Source organism: Phocoena sinus, chromosome 3 (genome assembly GCF_008692025.1).
Source record: "Phocoena sinus isolate mPhoSin1 chromosome 3, mPhoSin1.pri, whole genome shotgun sequence".
Lineage (NCBI taxonomy): Eukaryota > Metazoa > Chordata > Mammalia > Artiodactyla > Phocoenidae > Phocoena > Phocoena sinus.
The window spans coordinates 53,869,033-53,896,569 of record NC_045765.1 but is presented as its reverse complement, the minus strand read 5'-3'; the positions used below and the strand labels follow the sequence as shown (position 1 = coordinate 53,896,569).

Below are 27,537 nucleotides of genomic sequence, written 5' to 3'. Positions count from 1 at the left end.
TGAACTTGGCATCCGCTCCTCTGGTGCGGGCTCGGCCCGAATGTCGGGACTGTTTGGACGGATTGTGTGGAACCAGAGGTGTGGCCGAGGCAGGGATGGGGACTCTGAGCCCGGGGAGGTGATGGTGATTGTGGTTGAGGGGGAGACAGGAAAGGACCGACCCCACATTCAGAAAAGCCTGGGGTCTGGCGATCATTCTGGCGATTTCCGCCAGGTCCGGGGTCCGGGTGGAGGCGGTCACAGATCCACGCCTGCAGCCAGCCTCCGAGGCTCCGGTGCGGGCACGCTCCACTGGTCCTGAGGTTTCTTCTTAGGTTTCTCCCCACTCCCTTGACCTGTGACCTCGCTGTTATTCCCAACTCTCTTTATTCCCACATCAAACCAACGCGTCTGTGGACAGAGCAGAAGCGCGCCCTCAGGGCCCGCACGAGCCACGCACCGCGCACGGGCTCGCCGCGCCTCACCCGCGCACGCACACGCCCCCTCGCACTTGGTCTTCCACGTACACCGCCTTTTACTGCCAGCCGCTCGCTGCCAGGTACACTGGCTGTTCCAGCCCGCTCACAGCTTCCCTCCCACCCTGCTGCTCGCCTCAGAGGTACTGACTGAGCGCGCCCAAGTTGTGGCCGTCCTGCCCCTGACGACTCTGGAGCCACCTCCCGCCCCCGCCCGGACCTGGACCGGTCGCCTCCTGACGAGCCAGAGTCGCCTGCAGTGTAGCCACTCTGGGCGCTCTAGGCGCGGGGCGGGCAGCACTCTATGACCCGCGGGCTGGCGGATCCCGCCGGGCCCAGGGCTCAGAGCGGAGGCCGGCGGTGCCTCCAGCCAAGAAGCCTAGCTCGGGTCGGCCAGGCTGCCCTGTGGCCCAAGGGACGGCGGGGTCCGGCCTGGGACGAGCGAACAGGCCTCTATAGGACAGGCCGCCTGGGCCCTCTGTGGCACCACCGACCTGTCTTCTGGTGGGAAGTGGGACCCTGGAACACCTGGGCTCTGGATGCTAAGACATAGGCTTTTGGCTCCGTCGTCACTACATGTGCCCAGCGATCTAGGATCAGGGCTTTGGGAGTGACCAAATTATCTGACACTCTGGCAAGTCTTTCTTTCCCTGGTTGTTGGAAAGCCATGGCCTCTCTGCCAGAAGCCAGCAGGGTGCTTGCATACATGGGGAAACTATAATGGTAAAAAGCACACGTTTCTGTAACTCCAGGAGCTTTTATTCAAAATATGTCTGTACCCCATCCTGCCCCTTGAATCAGAATTATAGTTTGGAACAACACCCCCATGTGATTCTGATGGCTAATTGAGAGAGCCTTACTACAACTTCCTCTTAGAGAACCACAACGTCTCCTTTGCTCTTCCCCACACTTGTTGGGTAGGTCCTAGAATCCTCCCTCTTATAACTGAGTTTCACAAAGCTCAAGTGACTTGCTCGAGTTCACAGGGTAAGTGGTCGAAAAAGATCTAATCTAGGTCTGTCTTAACTCCAGAATTTGTGCTTTCAATCACTTGGTACTTGTAAAACTGGAGAACAGGAGAGATGGTCTGTGTTTGCTGGGATGAGGCAAAGGGGGGCATTCTTTCCCTTTTAGAGCCTAACACGTGAAGAAAAGCCTACTGGGGCTCCTTATTCCTGAGCATCCCTAATTGAACAAACTTGGACCCGCTGTCCTGATGTAGGTTGTGAGTTGGCCTAGTTCCTGTCCTCCAGTCTGTCATGGTTTCTGCATCTCCATGTAGATTCTGCTGTGTCTAAGAATATAGTAACTGAGAGCTGGACATCCCTGTACCCTTCCCCATGGCAGCTCCAGAATGGTGCTTGTAACTCCTATTGTACCTGGGATGCTAAGTTTCCGGGTTCTGCTTACATCACTGCCACCTGTGAGACTTAGAGTGAGTCATTTGGCAGCCCTGGGTCTTCCTTCTCCCCAGTGTAATCGGAGGTGCTCACACCTCCCTCTCTGCTCCTGGGAGTGAGTGTGACAATTACCAGAGCACCCCAGAATGGAGAGGAAATGGCTCTAGAAGTGCTCCATGAGAGTGTGTGATGGGATAATACACCCTCTGCAAAGGCTGGGAGGGTCTTGGAAGTGAAGTGGCTGGCTAGAGTCCCACACCTTCATCCAGGTGGGAGAGGGCTACAGATCTGCCCCTTGGGAGCCCTGGAGATTGCGTTGGCTCTCCTTGGAGCCTGTGGGAGCTTGATCTCTGCCGGGCTCCATCCCAGCAGTTCTCTCTGTTCCAGACAGAGCTGCCTTGTTCTCTCCTCCTTAGTCAAAGCCATTGTCTGGCACAGAGTTCTGGGGGTGGGAGGTGTCCTGGGGCTTGGATGCCCTGCCATCCAAAGGCCCAGTCTGGCATAACTCCTAAATTAATAATGTATTTAGCTGTGGGAAGGGATCCTTGAGAGCCAGGGGTCTGAAGGAGGTGTCCTTCTGAATGTGTAAAGGCACAACCTGGCATGAAAAGGGTTACCCAGAGCGGCAGACATCTTGCCGCAGAGGCTGCTTTGTTCCCAGCTGAGGAGCTGAATGAAATTCTTTCTAGGGCTGGTGGAATTCCCATGTAAAAACCTCCTCTGCGACTTTTGGGGGCCTTCTCTGCACCCCTCCCCCCGGTTTCACAGAAGATGCTTTCAGCCCTTGAATCTCTCCTCAGAAGTTCTGAGTCTGGGGGCAGGGAGGAAGGGGCTGGTTCCTTAGGAAAGGAGTCTGGGTTTGCTCACTGTGGTCAGATAACTGTGATTTTATCTCTTTGTCTCTGTTACCTCAGACCTCTGAGACCTGAGGTATATTTTGTCTTTGAAAATGAGCCTACCTCGCCCTCATCTTACCCCATTTGGGTACTCAGCCCCTTTCCCTCTGTTTTCTCCACAGCAAGCTCCGCCCAACACGGACTGGCGTTTCTCCCAGGCCCAGAGACCCGGCACCAGCGGGTAGGTGACTGCCTCTCCAGCCCACCCTCTCCTCTGCGACATTTTTCTCAGTGATGACGTGGGAGGAGATGGGGGGAGGGCTCAGCATTCGCTACAAATGGCTTCCTCCCTCAGTTCCAGATTTCAGGGAGGTTTTGGTACGTTGGCGGCTGGTACACAAACCCCAGAAGGAAGATGCTCCTACTCTGGCTATTTTGGAAACGCAATTCACACACTCATCCCTTCCCTGCGCCCCACCACACAAACCTTCTCCTGTATCTTGGGGGCTCCGTGGGAGCAAAGGATGGTCTCAAGGAGGTCTCTGGGCGGAGAGGAAGGTTTTTATACCTATCCACCGGCTCCATCCTCCTGCTCCAGATTTGGCTGGCCTCCGTCCTGACTGGGGTTCAGGCAGAGGAATCTGGGACAGGAGGAGGAGGGGAGGAGCTGTCAGCAGCCAGAGCCTCCTCTTGAGCCGGCAGGAAAGAGCCGAGGCTGAGGGGAGGGAGGTCAGGCAGCTGACGGTGGGGCTGGGAACGGAGAGCCTGCAGCCTTCTCTGCCTGCAGGCCCTTTGTCTCTGACACTCTCTCACCGTCCTCGGCTCAGTCTCTATGTTAGTTTGCAATCTCTGCCTCTCCCTCTCTTTCTCGTCTCGATCTCAGTTTCTTTCTTTATTGCTGTATCTTGGTCCCTACCATTTGTGTCTACTTGCACTGATCTGTGCCTCTTGCTGCGCCTGCTATGGCTAGGTGCTCAATAAATGTGGAATCAATGAATAAACGTGACTCCGCCTTAGTCTCAGTCTCTGTTTCTCCTTTTCCCTCTGTCTCTGCTTCCCTGTCTCTGTCCTTGACCTCTCTTCTGTCTCTTCTTCTTTCATCATTTCCTAGTGTCCTGGTGTTCTTCTGTCTCCAGTCTCTTTCTCTCCCTCTCACTGTTTCTCCTTTCTTCTCTGTTCTCAGCCTCTCTGTGTCTCCTTTGTCTTTGTCTCTGTCTCTGTCTCTCTCTGTATATCTCTCTAAGTCTCTTGTCTGTCTCTTTTTGCCTTAATGGGTCTCTTTCTCTGTTGCTCTTTCTTTCTCTCTCTCTCTCTCTCTTTTACCCTGTCTTTTACTCTGTGTCCCGCTCTCTGTCTCTCATTTCCTAAAACTTGTGGGCAAGCCAGCACACACATGCCCGCCTCCCAGGCTCTCTCCCTCCCCAGCCCCTCACAGACAGAGCCTTTGATCCCTGCTCTCCACCATACACCCTCCCATCCAGGCTGCCCCAGCTGCTCAGATCAATCTGGTATGAATTCCTGCTAAGACAGGAACTCCCTGGGGCGAGCGGGCGGGGTGGGGTGGAGGGGAGGAGGACTTCAGCAAAAGACCTGCAGTTGGTCTGAGGGGAGTGGGGTCAGCTCTGGGCCAGGCCTCCCTGTTAGAAGTCTGGTGACCCTGGGAGCCTGGTGGAGTCCAAGAAGCCCAGGAGACGGAGGGCAGAGCTTGGGCTGCCTTCCCCACCTCCTCGCTGGTTGGACACTTGCTGCCCACATTCCCCAGACGCTGAGCGCTCACTGCCACAAGAACCCAGGATACCTTGGTGTACGGTGGAGACTCCAGCTCCTGGGCATGTGAGTCCTGCCGAGGTCTCAAGGCAGTTAGTTACAGGCCCCTAGAAGGCAGCAAACCAGATGGCTTGGACTGCCCTTGCCCCTCCCTTGACCCCAGCTTTCTCCTTTCTCCCTGCTGGTTTTGCCAGCCTTCCCACAGTTTTATCCGTTAGGTCGTTCATGTATTCGTTCATGTATTTATTCATTCAACAAATATTTATTGAGCATATACTGTGAGCCAGGCCCTGTGCTAAACATTGGCCTGTAAGAGTGAACAAGCAGACACGATCTTTGCACTTACAGGCTGCCATGCCAGCAGGGAATACAGAAAATTGACAACAAATCACACTAAAAAAATTTCTAGTTACAAATCATAGCAAGTTCTGGGAGGAGGGTCATGTGAGTGTAATGGGGGAGGGGGATAGAGAAGACCTCCAGGAGGAGGTGCCATTTGAGCTGAGGTGATGAGAAGTACAGGGCAATTCATGTTCCCTCTACCCACCGCCACCCCAGGCCATATACTGGCCCTGAAGCAGAATTCATTGCTGAACTTGAGAGCCCCACCAATTGACTCCTTTTTTTAAAATAATTTTTATTGGAGTATAGTTGATTTACAATATTGTGTTAGTTTCAGGTGCACAGCAAAGTGAATCAGTTACACATATTCACATGTCCATTCTTTTTTAGATTCTTTTCCCATATGGGTCATTACAGAGTATTGAGTAGAGTTCCCTGTGCTCTACAGCAGGTCCTTATTAGCCGTTTGACTCTTACGTGCCTTCTAGACTGGCTGCCTCAAGTCCCTTTTCATCAAATGAGAGACTTGGTGGCCTAAAGTACATGAGGGAGCTCTTGGGGAGATGGAGGAGAAGGTGCAGGGCTCTCCCTTCCTTAGTTAACTTGAGGGGGATAGAACAACATTTATGATCCAGCTACACAGGGGCCCAGATGAAGTCAAATGTTAGGGGCCCAGTCCAGCAACTATAACTTCCCCCTTTTGTTCATTCAATAAATAGTTAATAAGCACCTACCGTAGGACAGGTAGTATTCTAGGTGTAGGAGATATAAGATAGACATAACCTCTGCCTTAGGGAGTTTACAGTGTGTTGAGGGAGACAGATATGAACCAAATAATTACTCAAAAAAATAGTAAGATTACAGCTACCGTAAGTGCTGTGAAGAGCAGTTCCTGGTGGTGAGAGTATAAAATAGGGATCTGACCTGGTCAGGGAGCAGGAGGACATCCAGGAGGAAATGAGGCTGTGGATTAACCAGCTGAAGGAAACAGGGAAGAGCATTCCAGGTGGCGGGAAGAGCATGTGCAAAGGTCCTCTGGTGAGGCCTCTCGGGCTCAGCAGAATGATGCAGGTTTTCTTTGCTGCCATTCGAAGGAGTCAATGAGGGTGAGAAGATGAAGGGGGGAGATTTCTCTTATTCAGTCTAACCCTGGTTCTGGCTCCCCGCTGCTTCTCTGGCCTATCTTGGCTACTGGGACACCAGGTTCAGAGCAGGGCTAGCGTCGAGTTCTTCAGTAAACCTGGTTCAAGTTCAAGCCAGCGCCCTGTCCCATTGCCTAGACAAAAGGAAGTCCCTGCCTGCCAGGTGTTGCTCCTCTCCACCGCTACCCCCTGCTCAGGTCCTCCTTTTGGCTTCTGATCCCAACAGCTGTTGTCTCAAGCCCTGAGCCCAGCAAGCCAGTTCTCCTTTCTCAGGCTGTACCCCAGGCCCCGCCCTGCAGCTGTTCCCAGCCTCTGCCCAGAGGAGGGTCTCCATTTGGCTTTCCCTGGTCCCCACACTGTTCTCCTTGGATGGCTCCACACTGCCGTTTCCCCTTCTGTTCCACCTCCCCTGAGAGACACTATCCCTGCTCTCCCTCAGTTTGGGCAGTCATTCAACAAACAAATAGCATCTTACTTTTTTCTGCTTATAAAATAACCCACGCTCATTATAGAAACATGAGAAATAGAGAAAACAGTTTAAAAGAAAAAGCACTCATAATTTTACAGCCCAGCCTCTGGGACTGCCCCTCACACACACACGCACACAGCACACTAGAATACAAACTTCTTAGGGCAAGAATCATATCACCTCTTAAATCCTAGGGCCTGTCACAGGCACTGGCACATGGTGGGTACAGGTTGTAGTTCTGCCTGTGGCCAGCTGTGTGATTTTGGGAAAGTCTCTCAACCTCTCTGAGCCCAGTTTCATCTGCTGGGAAACGGGGATAATAACACTAATCTGTAGGTGGTTCTGAGGCTGAAATCGACAATATGTATATAATTTAGTCAGCCCACTACCCAGAAATTAGAAGTTCTGAGTAAATGGTTCAAAAAGAAGTCTGTCTCTCTATTCATCTCCTGCCCACGTGCTTGGCCTCTAGCCTTCAATCATTTCCCAAGAATCCTTTCCGCCCAGGCCATCATGGTTCCAGGCCCACCCTTCCACTCACCTTTATTCCCTCAACACCATCACCCACCACCACAGGGTATCCTAACCTGGTGTCCGACCCTGTTGTCTGCCCCACAGCCCCAAAGCTCTTCTCCCTGCTGCTCACCCCCCTACCTGCTCTCCCCACTCTTTCCCCATTAGGCCCTTCACCTCGGCCTGAGGCCACCTGCCTCAGCCCTGCGCCCCCAGGCAGGCCCAGAGAGAGCTCAGTCTGCCTGCAAGTAAGGACTCCTGGATTTTCATGGAGACAGAGGTGGCTGAGGCTCCATCACTGGGCTCCCGTCCTCCCAGAGGTACCCCCAACCCTCAGTCTTCTCATAGGAGCAACCATGACCTTTAAATACTTAAATCCGATCATGACGACCCCCCTTTTATATACTTCGGTGGCTTCCCAGAGCTCTTAGGATGAGAGCAAAACCTTTAGTGTGCACTCTGCAGCCCCAGGCCCTGACGCCACTGCGCCTTATGGCAGCCACACTGGTTTTCTCTTAGTGGTTTGAACTCACCAAGGTCCTCCCAGCCTCAGAGGCTGGGGCGTATTGCTCCCTCTGCTTGGAAAGCTTTCACAACACTACCCTTCTCCTAGTTAGCTTAATTTTACCCCTCAGTTTTTTTACTCCGAAATGCTTCAAACCTCTCAAAGTTGAAAGAATCGTATGATGAACATCCAGATACTCTTTTAAACCTAGATTCATCAATCGTTAATATTTTGCACATTTACTTTCTCCTCTCTCTCTGTCTCTCAACATGCGTGCACACACACACACACACACACACACACACACACACACCCCTACACCTACCTCACACACTTTTTTTTCTGAACCATTTGAGAGTTGCAGACATCATAACACTTGAAACACTTCAGTATCTCTCTCCTGATAACAATAACATTCTCGTACATAACCACAAAAGAATGATCACATTTGAAGAATTTAACATTAATGCAATAATATACAGTCTACTGGCAGATTTTCATAAATGTTCCCCAAATGTCCTTTCAACCTGTATTTTTTTTCTTTTAACTCCAGAATTCAATCAAGGAACACGAATTGCATTTGCTTGCTACCTCTCTTTCATCACCTTTAATCTAAAACAGCCTCCTTACCTTTTGGAGGGTTGTTTTTTTTTAAGACATAGACATGTTTTAAAGAGTCCAGGCCAGTCGTCTTTCAAAATGTCCCACAGTCTGGATTTGCTGATCATTTTCTCATGGTGAGATCAGCTTACAGAATCTGATAAGAATACTGCGTGGGGGTCATTGTACACTTTCTGCTGGGAAACATTTCCTGTCAGTTTGTTCCCTGGGTTAAAGTGGTATTCCCAGATCTCTCTGTTACAAAGATATTTTTAAATATTGGTGATTAATAAGTAATCTGTGGGTGATATATGAGACTGTGCAGCAACCTTTCGCTGCTTTTAGTATTCACTGATGAGCCTTGCCTGAATCGGTTTTTACATCAGCAGTTATACAGTGTTGATTTTCTATCACTCCTCCTACGTTTGTTTGGCTGGCATCCTCCTGCAGGTCACCTGGATAGCCTCTTCAGATTTAAATACCCTGTCCTTTCCTTGAGGAAGCCTGGACTGACTGGCTCCCTAACCCCAACTAGGCAGAACTCTCCTGTACCCCTGCTCTTTGCCTCCATGGCACTTGCTTGTCACAATTACAATTCAATTATTGTGTAATTATTTAATATCAGCCTCTCCACGGAGATCGAGCATGGTGAAGTCAGACTATTTCAGTCATGTTCACAGCTACAAACCCAGCACCTAGTCCTGTGTCTGGCACACAGTACTTGCTCAATAAATATTGATTGAATAAATGAACCCAGAATCCCAGCTCTTCCCATTCTGTGGAGGGAGAAATGACATTCCTGCTTTCTCCTCCAACCCTAACGCTACATTTGCTGTGACACCGTAGGGGGCACCACACAGCAGCTGGTCTGAGCCTTAGACTGAGTCCACCTGCCTGGGGATGGGAATTCCAGATCAGGGGAAACCATAAGCAGGGACAGACCTTGGAAAAATTGTAAAACAGCGCTTGACTGTGCTCAGCCACTGTGACAAAATACACGCACAGGCACACACACACACTCTTTCTTGCCTTCAAGGCATTCCCTGCAGCCCCTTCCCTGGTGCCAAACCCTTCTTACCTCATAGTGAGCCTAACTTTCTGGGCAGGGCCTTCCCCATTCGTTCAGGCAACAAACATTTATTGAGGAACTTTAGTGTTCCAGATGGTGCAAAGGTCGACTAACAGACGTGTGTGTCAAGCTGCTTCCCCTTCCCCTCAAAAATGGAAATCATTTGATCCCTGAAAATTCCCCCCCAAAGCATGGAAATAGTTACTATGGGAAAAATCCATAGTTGGGCTAGCATCCCTTAGAGTTCTTTTACAGATTAACATTTTTAACAATTAGGAATCACCTCGTGTTTTTCTCAATGTTTAGAGCATCTAAAGCTCTTAACTAGGTGCTTCAGTAGAAAACGGGCACAGTCCTGGTCCCAGAGCTCAAGGAGCTGGGTCTGGGGGTGGAGCGGACAGGTGGGGACAGTGGCAGTCACAGTGGGACTAGAGCCACCGCAGGGCAGACAGTGGGGGTGGGAGCACAGCGGAGGCACCTAACCCAGCCTGGGTGGGCTTAGGGGTCCCCTCTGGCAACCTATTCATGTTACCAAGGCAGAGGTAGGGAACTTGCATTCTAGGGAATGGTGTGCCGCAAGGGAGAGTTTGAGGAATTAGGGAAAGCGCCTCAGAAAAGGTTTCTGATAGAACGTTTGAGAGCGAGGTTGGGGGTGTTCTTGTGAGATAGGAGGGGCTGGTCCTTGTGTGCCTGTGGATTTTATCCTGAGGGCTCAGCGAGCCACTGAAGTGATCAGACTTGAGTTTTAGAAACCTCTCTCCCTGTCTCGTGGGGCCCCCAGCCTCTCCCCCGAGGTCCTCTCACCTTTGTCAAGTTCTGGTACATTCTCTCCCGTTTCCCACCCTCACTGTCCTCAGGAGAGGGTCTGCTCTCCCTCAGTGTGAGCCACTGCTCCCTCAAGGCGGGGCAAGCTTCAGTGCGTCCTGCCCTCTCCCTCGAAGGGCCATGGTGTCTGAAACAGTAGAGAGCTGGTTCGGGGGACTGGCAAATGGGGTGGGGTCTGGCTTCTGAAGGATTGTATAATCTGCCTCCTACCTTGCTGGAAGGGAGCAGGTCTTGGGCATGGGCTGGGGATAGGCACTGGATGTGGGAGCCCTGGGAGAGGACAGGAGGGGCATGAGCTGGTGGCTTGGGAGACCGTGATCACCATCCCATTCTCTCCGCAGATCCCAAAATGGCGATGAAACCGGCACCTGGCCCAACAACCAGTTTGACACAGAGATGCTGCAAGCCATGATCTTGGCCTCCGCCAGTGGTAAGTTGCGCCAGCATGTGTGGGGTGGGAGACCTGGGGTTCTGGGGTGCATCCCACAGCACCGTGCCCTGAGACTGGCTTTCCACCTATGTGGTTCCTCTGGACCTTGCAGCCGATCTGAGGCAGCCCATAATTCCAGGATATAAAGCCGGGTTAGGGAATAGCTGAGGGATGGGGGTGGTCCTGGGATGCCCAGAGGGGAATGAACAGGGAAAGATCCTTGCAGGAGAAGTAGGGAGTAGTGGTTAAAATTCTAGCCTTGGAAGGGACAACTATAGGTCGGGTCCTAGCTCTGCCACTAACTACCTTTGTGACTTTGATCAGTTTGCTTAATCTCTCTAAACCTCAGTTTCCTCAGATGAGAAAATGGGGACAGCGACCTCAAAGGATTGTTGTAAGGATTCAGTGAGATGATACCGTAAAGCACGTAGTACTGGGCCTGGCACATACATGCCCTCAATCCATGGAAGTGGGTGTGGATACTCCCAGCAGGGAGCACACACACACTCTGGACATGAGTGTCCAGAGCACACACTGTCTTTTTTGGCTGCCCCCACTTGCAGAGCAGGATTTTGCTTTTCCCACAAGGCTAACAAAGAACTTCAACAATAGAGATTCAGGTGATGGTTTTCATCCCTGAAAAGTAAGAAGGGTCCTGAGCCAGTGGGGACGGAGCGGGGCAGAATAATATCATTAGTACTTAAGAGCACAGGCTTTGGAGGCAGGCCAGCCTGGATTCAAATCCTGGTGCCACCACTAAGCTGTGAGTCATCGGGCAAGTGACTAAGCCCCTCTGGGCCGCAGTTTCACTGACTACAAAATCCGCACGATAATAACAGATCTCACTGTGGTGTCGTGAGGGCAGAATGTAAGGCCTTAGCATAGGATTGGCAGAGAGGAAGGGCCTGATATGCAATGGTGAAAATTGATTAACGATTATCTTTTTTGACCCATGGTGGGATAGAAGGTACAGTTAGAATAACGCCTGCTAATAAGGACTAGCTTCTGGAGAAGCCAGTCCTGGGCTTATATGGAAGCCGGCAGTGGCCTTACATAGTGAACCGAGAGCCCGGCTGTCCAGCATGTCTGGAGGCCTGGTGGGTAGAGAACCAGGTAAAGTCAGAACCGTAATCACTACAGTTGTGCCTGTGCGCTGCCCCAAGCTTGAGGCTAGGCAAACCTGATGGGCCACATGTCAGTGGATCCTCTCACCAGCTCTGCAAGGCAGGTCTAATTCCTTCCATTTGACAGGTGAGGGAACCAAGAAGTCGCTTGCTCCAGGGCCCCCATTTTGAGCTGCAAACTGGCAATCCTAAGCCAGCCCGACTCCTAATTTCATGCCCTTTGTATACCAGTGACCGTGTCTGCCTTTCCATTCAGCCTCAGTTTCCCTTTTAGCTGAATAAGTTTAGAGGCCGAACTTCTCTTAATGCTGCGTTATTCTCCCAGATTAGGGTTCTAGATAAAATACAGGATGACCCGTTAATTGTAACTTCAGATAAACAAGTCATATTTTAGCATGAGTAGGTTCCAAATGTTAGGACTGGGACATACTGTACCAAAAAAAAAAAATTATATGAAATTCAGATTTAACTGGGCACCCTTTATTTGTTAAATCTGGCAAACCTTCCCCGGATGTCTGTGAGGCCCAGTGGGGCGAGGCCATGGGTGGTGAAGAGGAAGGGAGAAGGGGCGGGGGGCCAGCCTTCTGGGACAGAGCTGACCCCGGTTCGGCGTGGGAGTGGGAGTGGGAGAGCTGCTGTAGCTCTAGAGAGGCCAGATACTGAGTAGGAAAGAGGGAGTTAGCTGGGTCTGAGGAGATGCCAAGTTGGGTTCTTGAGGGAAGTAAACAGACAGTAAGGTATATTTTAGCTGTTGTGGCTTTGAGCCCTAAGGCCAGGAAGCAGACTTTTTAGCCTAAATCCAGATTTTAAAAACAGAAATGGAGTATTTATAGCCCCAGACCCTCCCAGAAGGCCCCCGGGTCACCGCAGTCTGGCTCCCCTGTCAGGGCTCCACCCCTCTGGCCCACACAGGGCCCCAGCCGGGTGTCAGCTGGGGGGATGGACCTTGGGGGTGGAGGTGGCAGGGTCAGGCCCTACTCTCATTTTCACACCCCCTTCCTGGCCCTGGAGCCAGAGAGGTTCCTGGAGTCCAGCCCAGCCAGGCCTGTGGGGCTGCTGAGGAGGAGTAAGGAGGCGGGAGAGCAAGTATACTTGGGAGGCTTTTTAAATAAACCTTTGAGGGGGAGGTGTGCTCTCAAGGAGGCTGCAGCCTGTGGCTCAGCTGGCCCTGGCTGAGTCTCACCAGGCCTCCTGGACTGCTTGGAGTTGCTGCCCTCAGCCCCGGGGTGGGGAGGGCAGGGCGGGAGGAGCGGGGAGGATGGGGCTGGGAGGTGCTTCCCTGAGGAGAGAGGCTGGCAGTGCTCTCACCTCCTCCAGGCCAGAGGATGCCCAGGTTCTTTCTTGCTGCTCTTCAAAATCTGTTTCTCCTTGGACTCAGGGAAGATCCTGGTTCCTGCCCAGTGTATGTCTTGCAGGGTTAGAAGGTAGGGGGGACCATTGGAGACTTGACTCCACAGAAGGTCAGAGCCTTCAATCCAACTGAGGTCGGGGTCAGGCAGGGCCTTGGTCAGGGTCACACGGCTTGCTCCTTCGCGGCAGAGCTGACCGGACAGAACTCAAGGGCAGCCTGTTTCTCTTACACTCTGGGTTTCCCCATCTTCCTCCCTCCCGGTCCAGCCCAGCTTCACTGCATCCCGTAGGGCCCAGGCTAACATCAGGTCTGGGCTTCTGGGGAGGAGGTAGCGGGGCTCGCTTTGTCATTTCATCTGCTCGGGTGGCCCTTAGGGTGCTCCTTAGAGATCGTGGGTGCATGTAGGATGTGGGTGGGCCTGGCTTCCAGGTTACCCAGTCAAGCCTATTTCCTAGCTTTCTCTTTCTGCCTCCCTTCTCCCTTTTCCCTGTTTCTCCCCATTTCTTCCCCTTTCTCTCTCCCTCTCTCTGTCTCTCTCTCTCTGGCGCCTCTGACAGTCTCCCCTCTTGACCCCTAAATCACTCTGGAACCCTGGCTCTTGAAGCCGGATCTGGGCCCCCTGCCCCATTGCTTCCCTTCCGGGGGGGGGGGGGGGGGGGGAGGGAGCAGCGCGGTCGAGGACCAGCTCCCTCCTGGAATTAATTAGGGAAAACGCAGGAAACGTCCTTGCACTGAAAGGGCTGGGGGAGGGGCTCAGCCGGAGGAAGGAGAGGAGGAAGTGGGCGCTGCTCCCTCCCACCCAACCTACTTCCCCGCCCCCTGAAGGCCCTCGGACGGCGGAGATTTGGGGCTTGAAATGGAGGCTGTGGAAACCTGAGCGCTGGAGTGAGGAGGCGGAAAGGCCGGGGGCTCATCTCTCCTCGGCTTTCTCTTTTGCCACTCCCCCTTTGGTGCTGTTCTTTGAAATTATTTCCTGTCTGTTTCTCAATCCCTGGTTGGTATCCCAGGATTACTCAGCCTCTCCGGCTTTAGTCACCCTCTCTACCCACTCCCAGGGTCTGGGGTGAGGGTGGAGGGAGGCCAGGGTTGGGGGAACCTCTTCTGCTATATGGGGGCTGGGCTGGGCTGGGCACTCCTGGGGCTTTAACTCTCCAGCTGCGGGAGGACTCCAGCAAGAGGCTTCATGGGCTCTGCCAGAGTCATCAAAACTCCTGTGTTTGTGACCCCCTGGGGAGGCAGTGTGGGAGCATGTAGGATAGAAGCAGTGACACGCAGTATGGTGATGGTGGTGGTGATGGTGGCAGCAGCTGACGTTTAGTGGGCTCTTACCAAGTGCTTCACCGTCTCCTCGAATCCTCACAAAAACCCAGTGAGGGAGGCACTTCTGTGCTTCTCTCCCTTTCACGTGCATACACATCACCTGGAGATCTTGTTAAAATGCAGATTCTGAGTCTGTGATTCTCACAAGCTCCCAGGTGACACTGAGCCAGAGTCAGAATTTGCACTTCTCTGGACCCCAGTTTCTTCTCGTGCAGGCTGGGAAGTTGGGCTACAGGCTCTCTCTGATGTCACCTACTCTGACATTGTGAGCCTGTGCCTACATTGTACCTAAGACATCTGGTCCTGGGATCATCATCTTCTCAGCCTCTCTCCACCTCCTGTATCCTCAGAGCAGCGATGAGGTGCAGGCCTCTCTGGTGGTGGTGGTGGTGGTGACCATACCCTACAGCATACACTTAAGAGACACTTAGGCCTCACCCCTGCTCTCACCTGTCCTGGCTCGTAGGCCTTGGGCTAGTCTTTTACCTTCTCTGACCCTTGCTTCTCTCATCTGTAAAGCGGGGATAAGAGCACACACGTCCCTGGAGTGTTGAGTTGAGGTAAAAAGCCATCATGCATGTGCAACATCTAGCAAGGTGCTTGGCACACAGTAGGCACTGGTTGCTGTTATGAAGTGAATCCCCGGAAAAGCACCTACTCCTAACTCAGAACAACTCAGTGCCCGGTCTGTGCTTGGCACTGGGTGGAACAGGATGGGAACCTGCACGAACCATGGTCTTGGCCGCCCAGGAGTCTGTGGTCTAGTGTGGAGACCAGAGAGGCTGCCTGGAGAAGGGCTAGGGCAAGGACTTGAGAGCAGTGTCTCAGCCCTGAGAGAAATGACAGCTAGCATGTTTGAAGTCACCAGTCTACGTGCTTTACATACGTAATCTTGGTTAGCCTTCGCGAAAACCGGAAGAGATAGGTACTATTATTATCCCCATTTTGCAGTTCAGGAAACTGAGGAGACATAGGGAGGTTAGGTACACTTGACTAGGATCACAGTTAGTAGGTAAAAGAACTAGGAATGAAACCTAGGTGGTCACTCTAGAGCCTCTTAGCCCTACCCCTTGTGGGTGGGATGGTGTGTCCAGTGCTATAACTGCTTGTGCTATAAGAGAGTAACTGTTGGGGACCCTGAAGTTTAGCCCCTGACCTTCCCTTGTCTCTGCAGAAGCCGCTGATGGGAGCTCCACCCTGGGAGGGAGTGCCGGCACCATGGGCTTGAGTGCCCGCTACGGACCCCAGTTCACCCTGCAGCACGTGCCCGACTACCGCCAGAACGTCTACATCCCCGGCAGCAATGCCACTCTGACCAACGCAGCTGGCAAGCGAGATGGCAAGGCCCCGGCAGGTGGCAACGGCAACAAGAAGAAGTCGGGCAAGAAGGAGAAGAAGTAATGCGGAGGCCAGGCCTTGGAGCCACAGGGCAGCCTCCCTCCCCAACCAGCCCAGCCTCTCCCTACCTGTGCCCAGGCCTCGGATTTTCAGGGCTCACCCCCAGGATACTGGTAGGGGCCCAGGCCATGCTCCCCTTGGGAAACAGAAACAAGTGCCCAGTCAACACCCCCCCTCTGCCCCCAGGGGATTGAATATGCAAAGGGAGTTCTGCTGGGAACCCCCATCCAATCAATTGCTGTGCCCATGGGGGTAGTGGGTTAGTGTAGACACCATTTATCACACCCCTTTCAGTTACAGCTGAACTCCTCCATCTTCCAAATTCAATCGGGCCCATCCATCCCCTGCCTCCCTCCTACCCGACCCACCCCACCCTCCTCCTCAACAGCTCCTCTTTCTTAAGTTGTTTGGGGTGTTGAGGTACCTGGTGACCTAAAAAGGCTCATAGTTCTGAAGAGTTGGAAGGGCATCGTGACCGCTTGGCCTCTCCTTCAATTCTCAGACTTCCCCCAAAGCATGGTTTGGTGCCAATCCCTTCACCTCCTTCCAGGACCTGAGACCAAGCTCAAGTTTTGGAAGATATGGTCACCATTCCTATGGTACTGATGCTTGCTGGATTTAGGGAGGGCATTTTGCTACCATGCCTCTTCCCAACACCCTGGGGACCAGTCTTTTGGTTTTCATTGTTTGATGTTCCCACTGCATGCTGTGACTTCCCCCTCCCCAAACAAGAGACTTCACTGCATGTTCTAAGACAGTATGGGGTGGTAAGATAAAGAAGGGAAGGGTGGGTGTGTGTGTGTGTGTCTGTGTCTGTGTGTGTGTGTGTGTGTGTGTGTGTGTGTGTATGGGGGGATGGACAAAGCTTGATCCATCAGTTAACAGAGTCTTGCTGGAGGCTCTGTATGCCCCCAGGGTACTGACCAGATCCCCAAATTCCAGCCGTAAGCCAAGCACCAGGCTGGACCCTCATCAATCATATACAGGGCAGCCCAGGCAGCCAGCGGTGGGCTGAGCTACGGGCACCAATGGATTTAAACTGGCATTATGGTCCAAGGAAGCTCTGAGCAGGTTTGGGACCAGGTCCCCTGGAGAGGTCAGAGGGGCCTCTGTGGGTGCTGGGTACTCCAGAGGTGCTGCTGGTGGAAGGATCAGTGTGGCCCCAGCAGGAAGGGAGGGCCAGCTAGACCATTTTTGGTCCCTGGGTTGGGAAGGAAAGGAGCTAGAGCAGGGACCGAGTGGAAAGTGTCAGCCCAGGATCAGGGCTTGCTTCTCCACAGGGCCCCTGCATCCAGCAACCCCAGTCCTTCACCTCGACAGGTGCCATTTCATCTCTGTGAAGGCCACTGCCCAGGCCCCCAGTCCGATCCCTCGTGGCCAGAGCCTGGTTAAAGTTCCCCAGTGCCTCCTTGTGCATAGATCTTCCTCTGTCCACCCCTTCTGCCCCCGGCGTCCCGTTCACGCAGCGGGGCTTCGCGAGAACCCCACCCGGCCCTTGCAGTGGTGTAGAGCCCCCCCCCCCGCCCCCCCCCCCCCGCCCTCTTTCGGCTGGTGTAGAATAGCCAATAGTGTATAGTGCGGCGTGCTTTTCCGTAATGGCGAGTGGGCCGCGGGCGGCGGGCTCCACGCAGCCGTCTGTCCCCGAATCTGCCTGCGGCGGCCCGTGCTGTGTTTTGTGCTGTGTCCACGCGCTGCGGCGACCCCCTCCCGCGTCCTGACTCCTCTAAGCGCTTCTCTTTGCATAGTCACGTAGCTCCCCACCCCACCGCCTTCCTGTGTCTCACGCAAGTTTTATACTCTAATATTTATATGGCTTTTTTTCTTTGAAAAAAATTAAAAGATTTCTTCTGAAAGGTTTACCGTTTCTATGTAAGAGATGGGGGCTCCTGGCATGTGTGGATGAAGTGATGAGCTCAGAGTTGTATGCTGGAAGACGAGCGGGATCGGAGGCGATTATTGTGTTGCGTGTTGGTTTTGGGTCAGTGCCCGATAGTATGTGTATAAAATTGTTAAATGCGGCAACACCGTCGTGCATATATAATGGTGTGCGTTGACCGTAATGGTGCTTGTGGATCTGTACCCCGTGTGTGTAATCGGCTTGTGGGTCCGCTGTGGGGGAGGGGATTTCTGAGCGCGACGTGGCAGCGTGCGGCCGCGGATTCCGTTGTCTGTTCGCTGCCGTCTCCAGGCAGAAGAGGAGACCCAGGCGAGGGGGCGGCGCGGGTTGGCAAATAGAGCTGGAGAGGGGCCGTGGACGTTTCCTGAGTTCCGCCCCTTCCCTGCTAAAACGACCACCCCGAGCGCCCTGCCAGGGGAGGAGGGTGGACTCTCCTCTGCCGGTCCTCCTCCACACCCCTCACCTCCCCCACCCTCCCTCCCAGGGGGCTTGGAATGCATGTGTTGGGTGGGGGGGAGGAGGGAGGCGGGCGGTGTCAAGGGGACAGAAAGGGCAAGACAGATATAAGATTGCCCGCAGGCGCAGATGCCCTCCCTCCTTCCTCTCTCCCTCTCTCCGTGCTTTCCATTCACTTCTTGCCTAGCCCGTCTCCCGCCTCCTCCAGCCTCCTGGAAGCAAGGAGGGATTCGAGGTTGCTGCCGCCAAAGAAGCTGCAGGCAACAGAGTGGGAGGAAGGGGCGGAAGGACATAAAGACAGACCCATTGGGGTTTTCAGGGGGGTCGGTGAGGGCAAGGGCATGCCCAACCGCAGGGTTGGGGGTGGCTGTCTCTGGGTGTCCTCTGTACTCTCCCAGAGCCGGTCAAGCGGTCTCCCAGCTTCTGAAGTCTGTTGTCATGGAAACCAAGCCTTCCAACTAGGTAGGCGTCTGGGGGCGGCTTTCTTGCGTGGGAGGAAGGGTGGTGTGCGTGGTTGCTGAGATGGAAGCAGGGTTTTGTTTCTGAGAGCCAGGCTGCAGAGGGTGGGGTGCCGGTCGCCTGGGTTCTATTCCAGGCACGGAAGGAGACTGGCAGAGCGCGTGAGCAGCTGTGGTTGGTCGGTCCCCTAATTGGTATGTGTGCCTATACAGCTCTAAGCCAGAAACGCGTGGCCTCTGGGGGTGGGGAAGAAGGAGGCAGGGAACCCACCTCCGCATCCCCAGCCATACGATGGAGACAGCTGCACAGGCTGCAGGGTTACTTAAGAGGCTTTTATTTCCAGTTCCAGAGCCTGCCCAAATGGGTTTGTGGTTCCTCTCCAAGCCTTTCCCTGTCTGTTCTGGACCTGGTTTGTAAGATTTCTTTGTGCAGGTCACAATGTGCTCAAACAAGTCTGGGCTCTGAGCATCAAGTCACCTGGAGCATGACCTCTGTCTTTTGACCTCTGCTGGGCAGGCTCAGGTTTCCACCCCAGGGTAAGCCCTAGCCTGGAATGTGGTCTGTGGACACCAAAAGTGAGTGTGGGAGGGGAATACGGGAGAATGGCAGAATGGCAGTCATAGGTTTCCCTTAGCAAAAGAGGCACAGGTACTGCCAGGAAACTGCATGTGAAGTCTGGGGTCATGGGGAGGTGGGGTCCCAGAACTGATTCCAAGAAAAGGGTTCCAAGGCAAGAGGCAGCAATGTGGAAGGGTAGGGGGCTGAACTGGGGCCCTGCTCCTTTACAGAGGGCAAATGGCGGGACAGAAGCCACTATGTATGAATCAGTTCTAGCCCTGCGCCCAATCGTAGCGTCTGGCACCTTGAAGGTGCCGGCACCCTTTTGATGATTTTGTCAGGTCAATCGGGCTTGAGGCAGGACAAGAGTGGAGAAGCCTGGATGAGAGTGGAGAAGCCTGGATGAGAGTGGAGACAAACAGTTCAGAAATTCACAAACGAAGCTGTAAGGCAGTACTGTTTCAATGCTTTATTAACAGTTGGAAACAAACCCAACAGACTGGAGGTGATGACATCCCAGAAGCCCAAGAGGTGAGGGGTACAGGTTTGCATTTTGTCCCTTTTTTATTATTATTATTAAATGCATCTTAGCAAAAGTAGATTAAAAAAGAAAGGGTCAAAGCCCCAGATGTCAGAGGGAGGAGGGACCTAGGGGAGCAGCAGGCCCCTGCACCGCGGTCCTCCCAGCAATAGTGCAAAGGAGCTGCTGTTGCCCCTCCACACACAGGCTCCAACAACCAGAACCCTCCTTCCGGGCCTCAAGGCCTCCCTGCAGGCGCCCTTAGGTCTCCTAAGCTCCCCCTTGCTCTAATAACTATACTTTTGCACCAGGTCCTACCAGTGCCATTCTCTCTCCCAGGGATGGGAAGCTGAAAGGAGCACAGGAGGGCAAAGTGTCACCTTGACCGGAGAATCTAAGCTTCCTGTGGCTGGGACCGCCAAAGAGTCTGGCCTGCCCACTGCAGAGAAGTAGAGCAGGGTGGGGCACAGCCTGTGCGCACTGCTCCAGAGTGGCCAGTTAGCATTTGCACATTTGGCTTGATAAATATATTAAATTTATAAAAACTCTGTCGTTTCAGAGCTCCCACTACTCTTAGGCCTGGTCCAGCTCAACAAGAGAAGAGTTTCCCCTTGCCCCAGAGTCAGATGCTGGGAGAGGGAGTCTGCGCTGGCCTCAAGGGCCCAGAGGCTTGAGGGCTGAGGTGGAGGTCCAGGGGCTTGTTCAGAATTGAGGCTTGTGGGGAGAAATCCCAGGGACTCTGGAACCTGCCATCAAAGCCTCTTATATTATGGAGGGGAAAGGAGGAAGGAAGAGTTATTTTTCTTAAAAAAAAAAATTCATATAAAAATAGATCCTTTTGCAAAACAATTTCTCAGCCAGGAGGCTCCACCTCCCATTTCCCTGGAGACAGAGGATAAGGTGTTGGGATGAGATGCACCAAAGCTCTAGGGAGGGCGTGAGAGAGAAGGGCCTGTGGCTCAGTAGCCTAGGGCTGGTGCAGAGGGTCCAGAGAGGCAAGGGCACAGAGCATGGCAGCAGACTGGGGGCAGCTCCCACCTGTGCCATGCCTGCCCGCCCTAGGCTCTGGCCTAGGCCACAGGAGAACAGATAAAAGTGGTCCAGGTTCTTTTTGTTTTGGGAGGCCTTTCCCAAAAAGTGGGATAAGGGGGATTTGCTCCCCACTTCCTTGGAAGCAGCTCCCAATGCCACACCCCTAGTAATAACAAGAGCCACGGGCAGGAAGAGCAGGGAGGCGGGGTGGTGGTGACAGCAATGAAAGGAGGGACAGAGCCCAAAGGTTCATCAGCCCATGCTGTTCTCAGGGCCAGAGAAAACACAAAAGAAAAGCATAAACCCAGCAAGACTGACCTAGGCAAAAGCCCACGGGAAAGGTAGAGGCTGAGAAAGCAAGTGGGGCCTTGTCTGAGATGAGGCCACGGAGAACAGAGGAGACACTTGGGGTTAAGGCAGCAAACACAGAGCCTGCTTTGGTAATACGAGAGCCAGGGCTGGCCGGGTTGGCCTCAGGCCTCCCCACCCTGCCCTTTCCTTCTGGCCTCCAGGCAGCTGAAGCTGTGTGTGATGTACAGAGAGCAGCAGGCTGGAGACAAAGATGGGGTCAAGGTGATGGGAGTGGCCACCGCAGAGGAATATCTCTGTGACCCTTCACCCACACGCTGCAGGGCAGGGACAGTCTGGAGCTCCACTGAGGAGCTGCCATGGCCCCAGGACCTGGCTTAGCTTGCACGGCCGAGCAACTCCTTGGCCTCCTCAAGGATGGTGGGGACTTCCTCGCTCTTGGACGTCTTGGCAGGAACACAGGTCATGGCATCGTCCCTGGTCAGCACTGATTCTAGCTGAGATATGGCTGCACACCCAACCTTCCTGTTGCCTGCAAGAGAAGACATGAGAGATCTCATCCATGGAAGGCCAGTTTCGAATCCCTATGGATCTCTACGGCAGATACTCGGCCAGAAGCCATGCACACATGGCGGCCCTGTCCGGTTCAGAGGCCCTTCTTTTGAAGAAGGAGGGGAAGAAAGCCAGGAACACATGGGAGATGCCTTTGCGACGGGGAGGGGGGCAAGCAGGGAATATGAGAGTACGGTACAGGTAGGAGAGCAAGCTCTTGAGTTCCTGTGTGAAAAGTAGTAAGAAGTTTGAATACAGCTAGACAGACACAGCGGAGTTCAAGTATCAGCAGTGTAACGTAAACAGAGAAGTACTCAAAATCTGTTTCCTCATCAGAGGGTTGTTGGAAGTAAACAGACTCAAGCTTAGTAAACAGTATTGTTTTTGTTTTCTTGGCAGTTCTCAGGAAGCTCCTAGGCCAAAATCACTTTCAGTCAGCCCTGGGCAGGGTTGTCCCGAGCAGAGGAAGGCCTTTAGCAGGTGGCCAGAGGGACTCCCGCAAAGAGGAGCTGCAGCCATGCACTGACGTCACATGATGCCACACTCGCCTGGGTCCCACCAACCCTCCCTCTCTCTCGCCGTGCCCACACGCTGAGCTCTTTTCCACCTCTTCAAGGGCAGCAGCGATGATCCAAATGCCAAGGGCTCTACAAGGTGTGCAATATGTGTGTGTGGGTGTGTGTAGGGGGAGGGGTAGTGAAAGGTGTGTCAGGGAAAGCAGAGCTGGGGTCAAGGATGGCCAGGACGAACCCTACAAAGAAATCTTAGCCCAATGGGCTAAGGGATAGTGAAGCTTCTGTTGCCACCCTAAATAGGAAGAGAAGAACCAATCAGTCCATGAGTTTCTGTCCTAACTCCTGGGCGTCATCCCCAAGACTCTCATATTCATTCATGGAATCCACATTTGTGGTCCCAGTTATCCTCAACGAGAAAGCTGTTCCTTGGGACCATGCCCATCTCATGCTCTCTGCCTCTTCCCATGCCCTACAAGCAGCGCAGAGAGACTGCAGGTCCCAAAGAGCTGCCTGCCAGGGGTGAAAGAAGCCGGACACAAAGGCCACAGATGCTATAATTCCATTTCTGTAAAATCTCTAGGATGGGCAAATCCAGGGACAGAAAGTAGGTTTGTGGTTGCCAGGCCTAGGCGTGGGGAGAATGGGTATGGGGTTTCTTTTTAGGGTCATGAAATGTTCTGGAATTAGTGGTGCTGGTTGTACAACCTTGTGAATATGCTAAAAAAAACACAGTAAATTGTATACTTTAGAAGGGTGAATTTTAGGTATGTGATTTATATCCAATTAAAAAACAAACAAAAACCAAAACAGCTTACTGGGTCATGGGAAAGCTGGGTGGAGAAAGCAGTGCCTAAACCTTAAAGAAGCAGAGACGGAGGAGAGAAGGCCAGCACTCCTAAATGCAGGACAGGGCAGCGGCAGGGCACGAGCAGGAAGGAAGAGGTCCAGGAGGGTCAGTGAACAAAGTGTCCACTTTGTCTTCTTGAGACGAGCAAAAAGCTTTAGCTGGGACGGAAGCCAAACAGGGTCAGAGGGCCCAGGTCTTCACTAGGGCTGTCAGCCTCTGCAGAAACATGACCCAGAGCCACTGTGTTCACACGGCAGAGGCTACCCGCGGGTCAGCTGGGAGCACACAGCACGTCCACAGGTTACCAATTTACAGGTCTCCTCCTCCTCCTCCTCCTCCCAGGGACACGCAGGATTGTCTACCAAGAGGAGAAAGAATAGTGAAGACCCTGGCTGGCTGGCAGGCACAGGGCTCATCTGGTTACGGGGGAAGGTGTGTGACCAAGACTACAGGGTTTCACACAAACTACTCCTCGGATTATGAACGTGTAATGATGCCTCAGCGACGGACGGGGGAGGAAAGGGGTGCGTAGGAGTGCGACTAGGATGGTCTCCTATCTCCAGCAAAATCTTCCTCAGACCTGCTGAGTTTCTGCTCTCTTTCTGGAATACTCCCTTCTCTAGGACCCTACTTGTCATGTCCAGAAAAGGCAGTGGCTTGATTATCACTTTGCTGCTCCTTTGAATTCAGTCAGGAGCAGGTGAGAAAATATTCCAACTATATTTGTGTGTGTGTGACTCAAGGGGTAAGTATATGTTAAAATAATTTCTGACTCTGGACCCAGGGAAAAGGAACACTGGGTCTTCAGGAACACCTGTCTTGGACAACATGGGAAAAGTCAAAGTACAAGTGTGAAGTATCTTCAGCTGTTTCTCTCTTTGGTTTCTGCCTCTAAACTAAGAAGATACCAGTTGTACCTAATCAAGCACGTCTCTGTATTTTCCTAGATTCAAAAAGCTTCCGATGCATTGCAGATTGCATAAAACCTGAGTGGATGGTAAGTCAGGAAAAGTCCCTTTTAAGGCTAGAAGGTAGGTATACTAGGCATGGACCTGATGTGGCCTAAGGTCAGAATCAGAAAAGAGAAAAACTCTTGTTGGAACTGGGAACAGAATCGAGGAATCCTGGCTGCCACTCTGGCTTCAGGGCCACAGTTACGCTGAACAGCTTGACTATCCAGAAGACAACCTCTCCCAGCCTTTCCCTAACTTGGGTACTTGTTAGGACGATGAAAAGCAGCCACAGAAGCAGATATATATTTTGATTCTACGGGACCGGGGAGGATTATTAACTCCTAGTAGTCCCACAGACTGTGGGGAAAAGGGAACAATCTTGAGACATTGGCCAAAGCTCTCTGAGGCCAGATTTCTAGAAGTTAGGGGTGAGCTAGATAAAAACACCAGCGAAATCAGACATATAACACTAGTATGGATGAATTAGAAAAAGGTTAATGATTTGGAAAAAAAGATATTTATAACACACAGGCTAGGAACTACTGCTAAGGAGGAAGTACTCTTGTTAATAAGCTTCCTTAGGGAAGAGGAAACTAGGACAGATGGGGCAATCATTACCATCCTAAAGAACTCATTATTGTCTACAACACTCCTAATTATAATTCCTGTCCTATTTTTACAAAAGTGGAGGGAGAAATAGTGGTGGTAGAGGATCTGCTCTTAACCTCTCTAGACAGGTGGTCGCTGGAAAACTCCCTGAAGCAATTTCACCATGTCCAGGGCTCTCCTTGCTGGAAGGTATGAAAGAGCATTTCTGGCCTACACAGAGGGCTCGCTGTCATCTCCTGCTCCTCACATAGGCTTAGTGGAAATATTCCTGGACTTGGATTCACAACAGTGGGTTACAGTTCTGGCTCTATCATCATTAGCCAGTTCTGTAGATCTTGGCAAGACCTTATCTGGGTCTCAAGTCCTGTTACCTACGAGAAGGTGAGATGCTAATTACTGGAGGGCTTCAGCGCTGGTCCCAACTCTAAGGTTCTATCAGTGTAGGGAGAGCTTAGCTGGAAGCTGGGAAGTGGCAGAGGGAAGGAAAGGGAGAGGGAGATGAATTTCTTTCTTTCCTTGACTTTTATCCCAGTGAGCAGATGGCCTGTATATAAGGAGCCACAATTCAGACATGGAGATAAAGTTGAGTCATTAAAACCACAAGCTGACTCAGTCATCAGCCTGAAATAGTAGCTGTAATACAATCACATGGATTCTTCCCCTTGACACTCAAAGCATTGTTCTCCCACACCCTGCAGATCACAGCAGTTTACATGTCACTTTTAATGAACCAGCCCTGATAGTAACGCTCCTCTTCCAACCCCTCAATGGGTCTTTGTATACTGGTCACTCCCTCAGGTCTCCAGAGACCAGATGATGTTTTTTAAACATTCCTTTAAATCCCAGGGCAAAGGCTGTGTCTTTCAATATGAACAGCTGCCTTTCTGGGACGGAGGAGGGCTGTGAGGCAGACCTGCATGATAGTGCTTCGGTTTTTTAGCTCAAAATCAGTCAGCAGGAACAGTCAGAGACAGCCAGGCACTGGGTGGACCAGCTAAGTCCGGCAGCCAGTGAGGGAAACCTTTATAGTTTTACAACGTGGCCTTCTGGGTCCAGCCTCTTTCTTTTCTTCTCCTCTTAATCCTACTGTCACGGTAGAAAAAAAAAAAAATACTAAAGCTGTAAAGGGCCCTGGAGACCACTCTAGCCCAACTCTCGTTTTAGACGTGAAGAAATTGAGTCCCAGAAACTTGTCTCAGGTAATCTAGGCAGCATCAGTTGGATGTGACATTGGGTCTTCTGATGCCTACCTAGGCCTGTGCTCTTTGCTCTCTACTGTGATGCCCGGCCTTCTGTTCATGTTTAATGGAAGGCCACGTCACTTTCTCGGAAATGAATGTACCAATCAATGTCTACAGGGGTTACCAGGGTAACTAGAAACGTCTCCCCTGATTCTCCCAGATATGTTCGGTGTGTTTAGTGACCCCAGAAAGATAAGGATACGAGATGGAGCCAATTTTAAAAGTACGTAGTTCTCAGTTTCACCTTCTTTTCGCTTCAGAATCTCCTAGTCCTTCTTGCACTGGGAAACAGCACTTTGACTGACCCAGGTCCTCTGCTGAAAGGTTAGGTTCCAACAAAATCCCTGCTTCCTCGGCCTGTAAGTCCTGGTTTCTCACTTGGGAAGAAGTGGAGAATGGGGCCTCTCCAGTAGAGGGAAGCCACTGATGTCTGGCTGCCTGTGTCCAGGAAGCATCTGGGATTCTGGTTTAGTTCTACAGGAAGAAGCTTAAAAGGGAATTCCCCACCAAAAGTCCGGTGAAGGTTGGCACTTAGCTGAGAGGATAGAGGAAAATAGGGAGAGGCAGTGTATTTTTGTTTATCTAGAAACGCTTAATGTCAGGCCACATCACCTTATATGGTGGGGAGGAAACAATGTCGCAACAATCTCTAAAGACTAAACACACCAAAAATACCACTAGCTTCATACTCTGCCCAAACCTAGATCTACACGACTGAACACGCTATCCCAGAAAGACCTAAGTCCATCACACTCACCTCTCCTCCCCTCCAGAAAGCCTGTACTCAGAGGATGCCAGGAAATAGGTAAGAGTTGTAATGAGGGATTCTTCTGTTTAGGGCAGGTTCTGAAGTCCTAGAGCAGAGCCCTCAGAGGGAATTTCCCTCTGGGTATTCAGAGTATTGGCAGAAGCAGGCAGTCAGCCATTCACGAAGAAACTCATAGTGATCTACAACGTCTGGCCCAGGACACTGACTCTGTGTGGGCTAACATGCTCCATACCCTTGGTCATAAGGTCACCTTCACAGGCTGTGACGGGTACTATAGGTCCTACAGATACCACTGTTAATAGCTAAGCAGTGTCCCAAGCAAACCACACAACTCATCTGTACAATAACGTTGAAGTGAAGCTCCTATCACACAGGCCTACAGAACACACCAGCCAGGGAATAGGGAACATAGCTTAAACCACCTCAGAAGTACAAACTCTTAATGCTGCCTTTTCTGTAATGCCCACCCTTCAACCTAGGAAAGAAGCCATCATGCCTAGCCCCAAAGGGCCTTCACCAGACTCAGTGGTGCAGGTCATGAGGAGTAGCTTTGGCCATACCTTCTGGACCAGCCTCTTGGCCGCTATATACTTCCCTCAAAGGCAGTTTAACTGTTGATCCGTCCCCATACTAATGCCTGGATCATTTGTCCTCCTATCCCCATAATTCTTCTTAGAGGCTCTGGCTCAACATAATCCACTTAAATCTTCTGAAGGTCGGGAGAGGAGGCTGCGGGGGAGTAAACGGGGAAGGCAAGTGCAGTGGAGGCCAATTACACCCAAGAAAAAGGCAGGTTTCAGACATAGCACAATCCTTCGGTTGCGATGCTCCTCTACATTCTTACATCTGGGGAGAATGATGCCTAGCCTTCTCTCTATAGGATTCTATACTTTCTATTCTATCTCTTCTGCTTGTGAAGCTGAGAGTAAGGACTCTTGACTTATTTTTTTTGTATTCCTACATCTAATGTACAGTTTTGAATTTACATCAAATTTTTTGTTCATATCTCTGTGTCCTGCACAGTGGTTTGCTTATTCTACGTTTCTGCTTCAAGAATGAGGAGAGATACAAGAATAATCAAATGTAATATCTGTTGCCAGTCCCTCAAGTCCTAGTTCTCCAAGTCAGCACTTTCTAACATGGTTGGAAGAGGACTAGGTAATCCACTCTAGATGCAGGGACTATTGTGGGGAAGTTTCTAAACCCTCCAGAACATCATTACCTGCTCATTAGCCCGAGACAAGCAGGACCAGGAGCAGAGAGGCCTCACTGCC

The 27,537-nt window shown here is 52.0% G+C and overlaps 2 protein-coding genes across 21 annotated transcripts in view; one reads left to right on the top strand and one right to left on the bottom strand.

Annotated features, from left to right (window-relative positions):
- Positions 1 to 17,397, top strand: part of LOC116751273 (protocadherin gamma-C4) — a 176,498-nt gene extending 159,101 nt beyond the window's left edge. For all 19 annotated transcript variants that reach the window (XM_032626970.1, XM_032626972.1, XM_032626965.1 and 16 more), the window contains 3 exons: positions 2,874 to 2,932; positions 10,265 to 10,353; positions 15,323 to 17,397. In XM_032626970.1, coding sequence (XP_032482861.1) covers positions 2,874 to 2,932; positions 10,265 to 10,353; positions 15,323 to 15,549 — 375 coding nt within the window. In that variant the 3' untranslated portion in view covers positions 15,550 to 17,397. The remainder of the gene's footprint in view (positions 1 to 2,873; positions 2,933 to 10,264; positions 10,354 to 15,322) is intronic.
- A 2,968-nt stretch (positions 17,398 to 20,365) lies between these two features.
- DIAPH1 (diaphanous related formin 1) overlaps positions 20,366 to 27,537 on the bottom strand; it is a 94,269-nt gene continuing 87,097 nt past the window's right edge. For both annotated transcript variants that reach the window (XM_032628507.1, XM_032628508.1), the window contains one exon: positions 20,366 to 21,309. In XM_032628507.1, the coding sequence (XP_032484398.1) occupies positions 21,155 to 21,309 (155 nt within the window). In that variant the 3' untranslated portion in view covers positions 20,366 to 21,154. The remainder of the gene's footprint in view (positions 21,310 to 27,537) is intronic.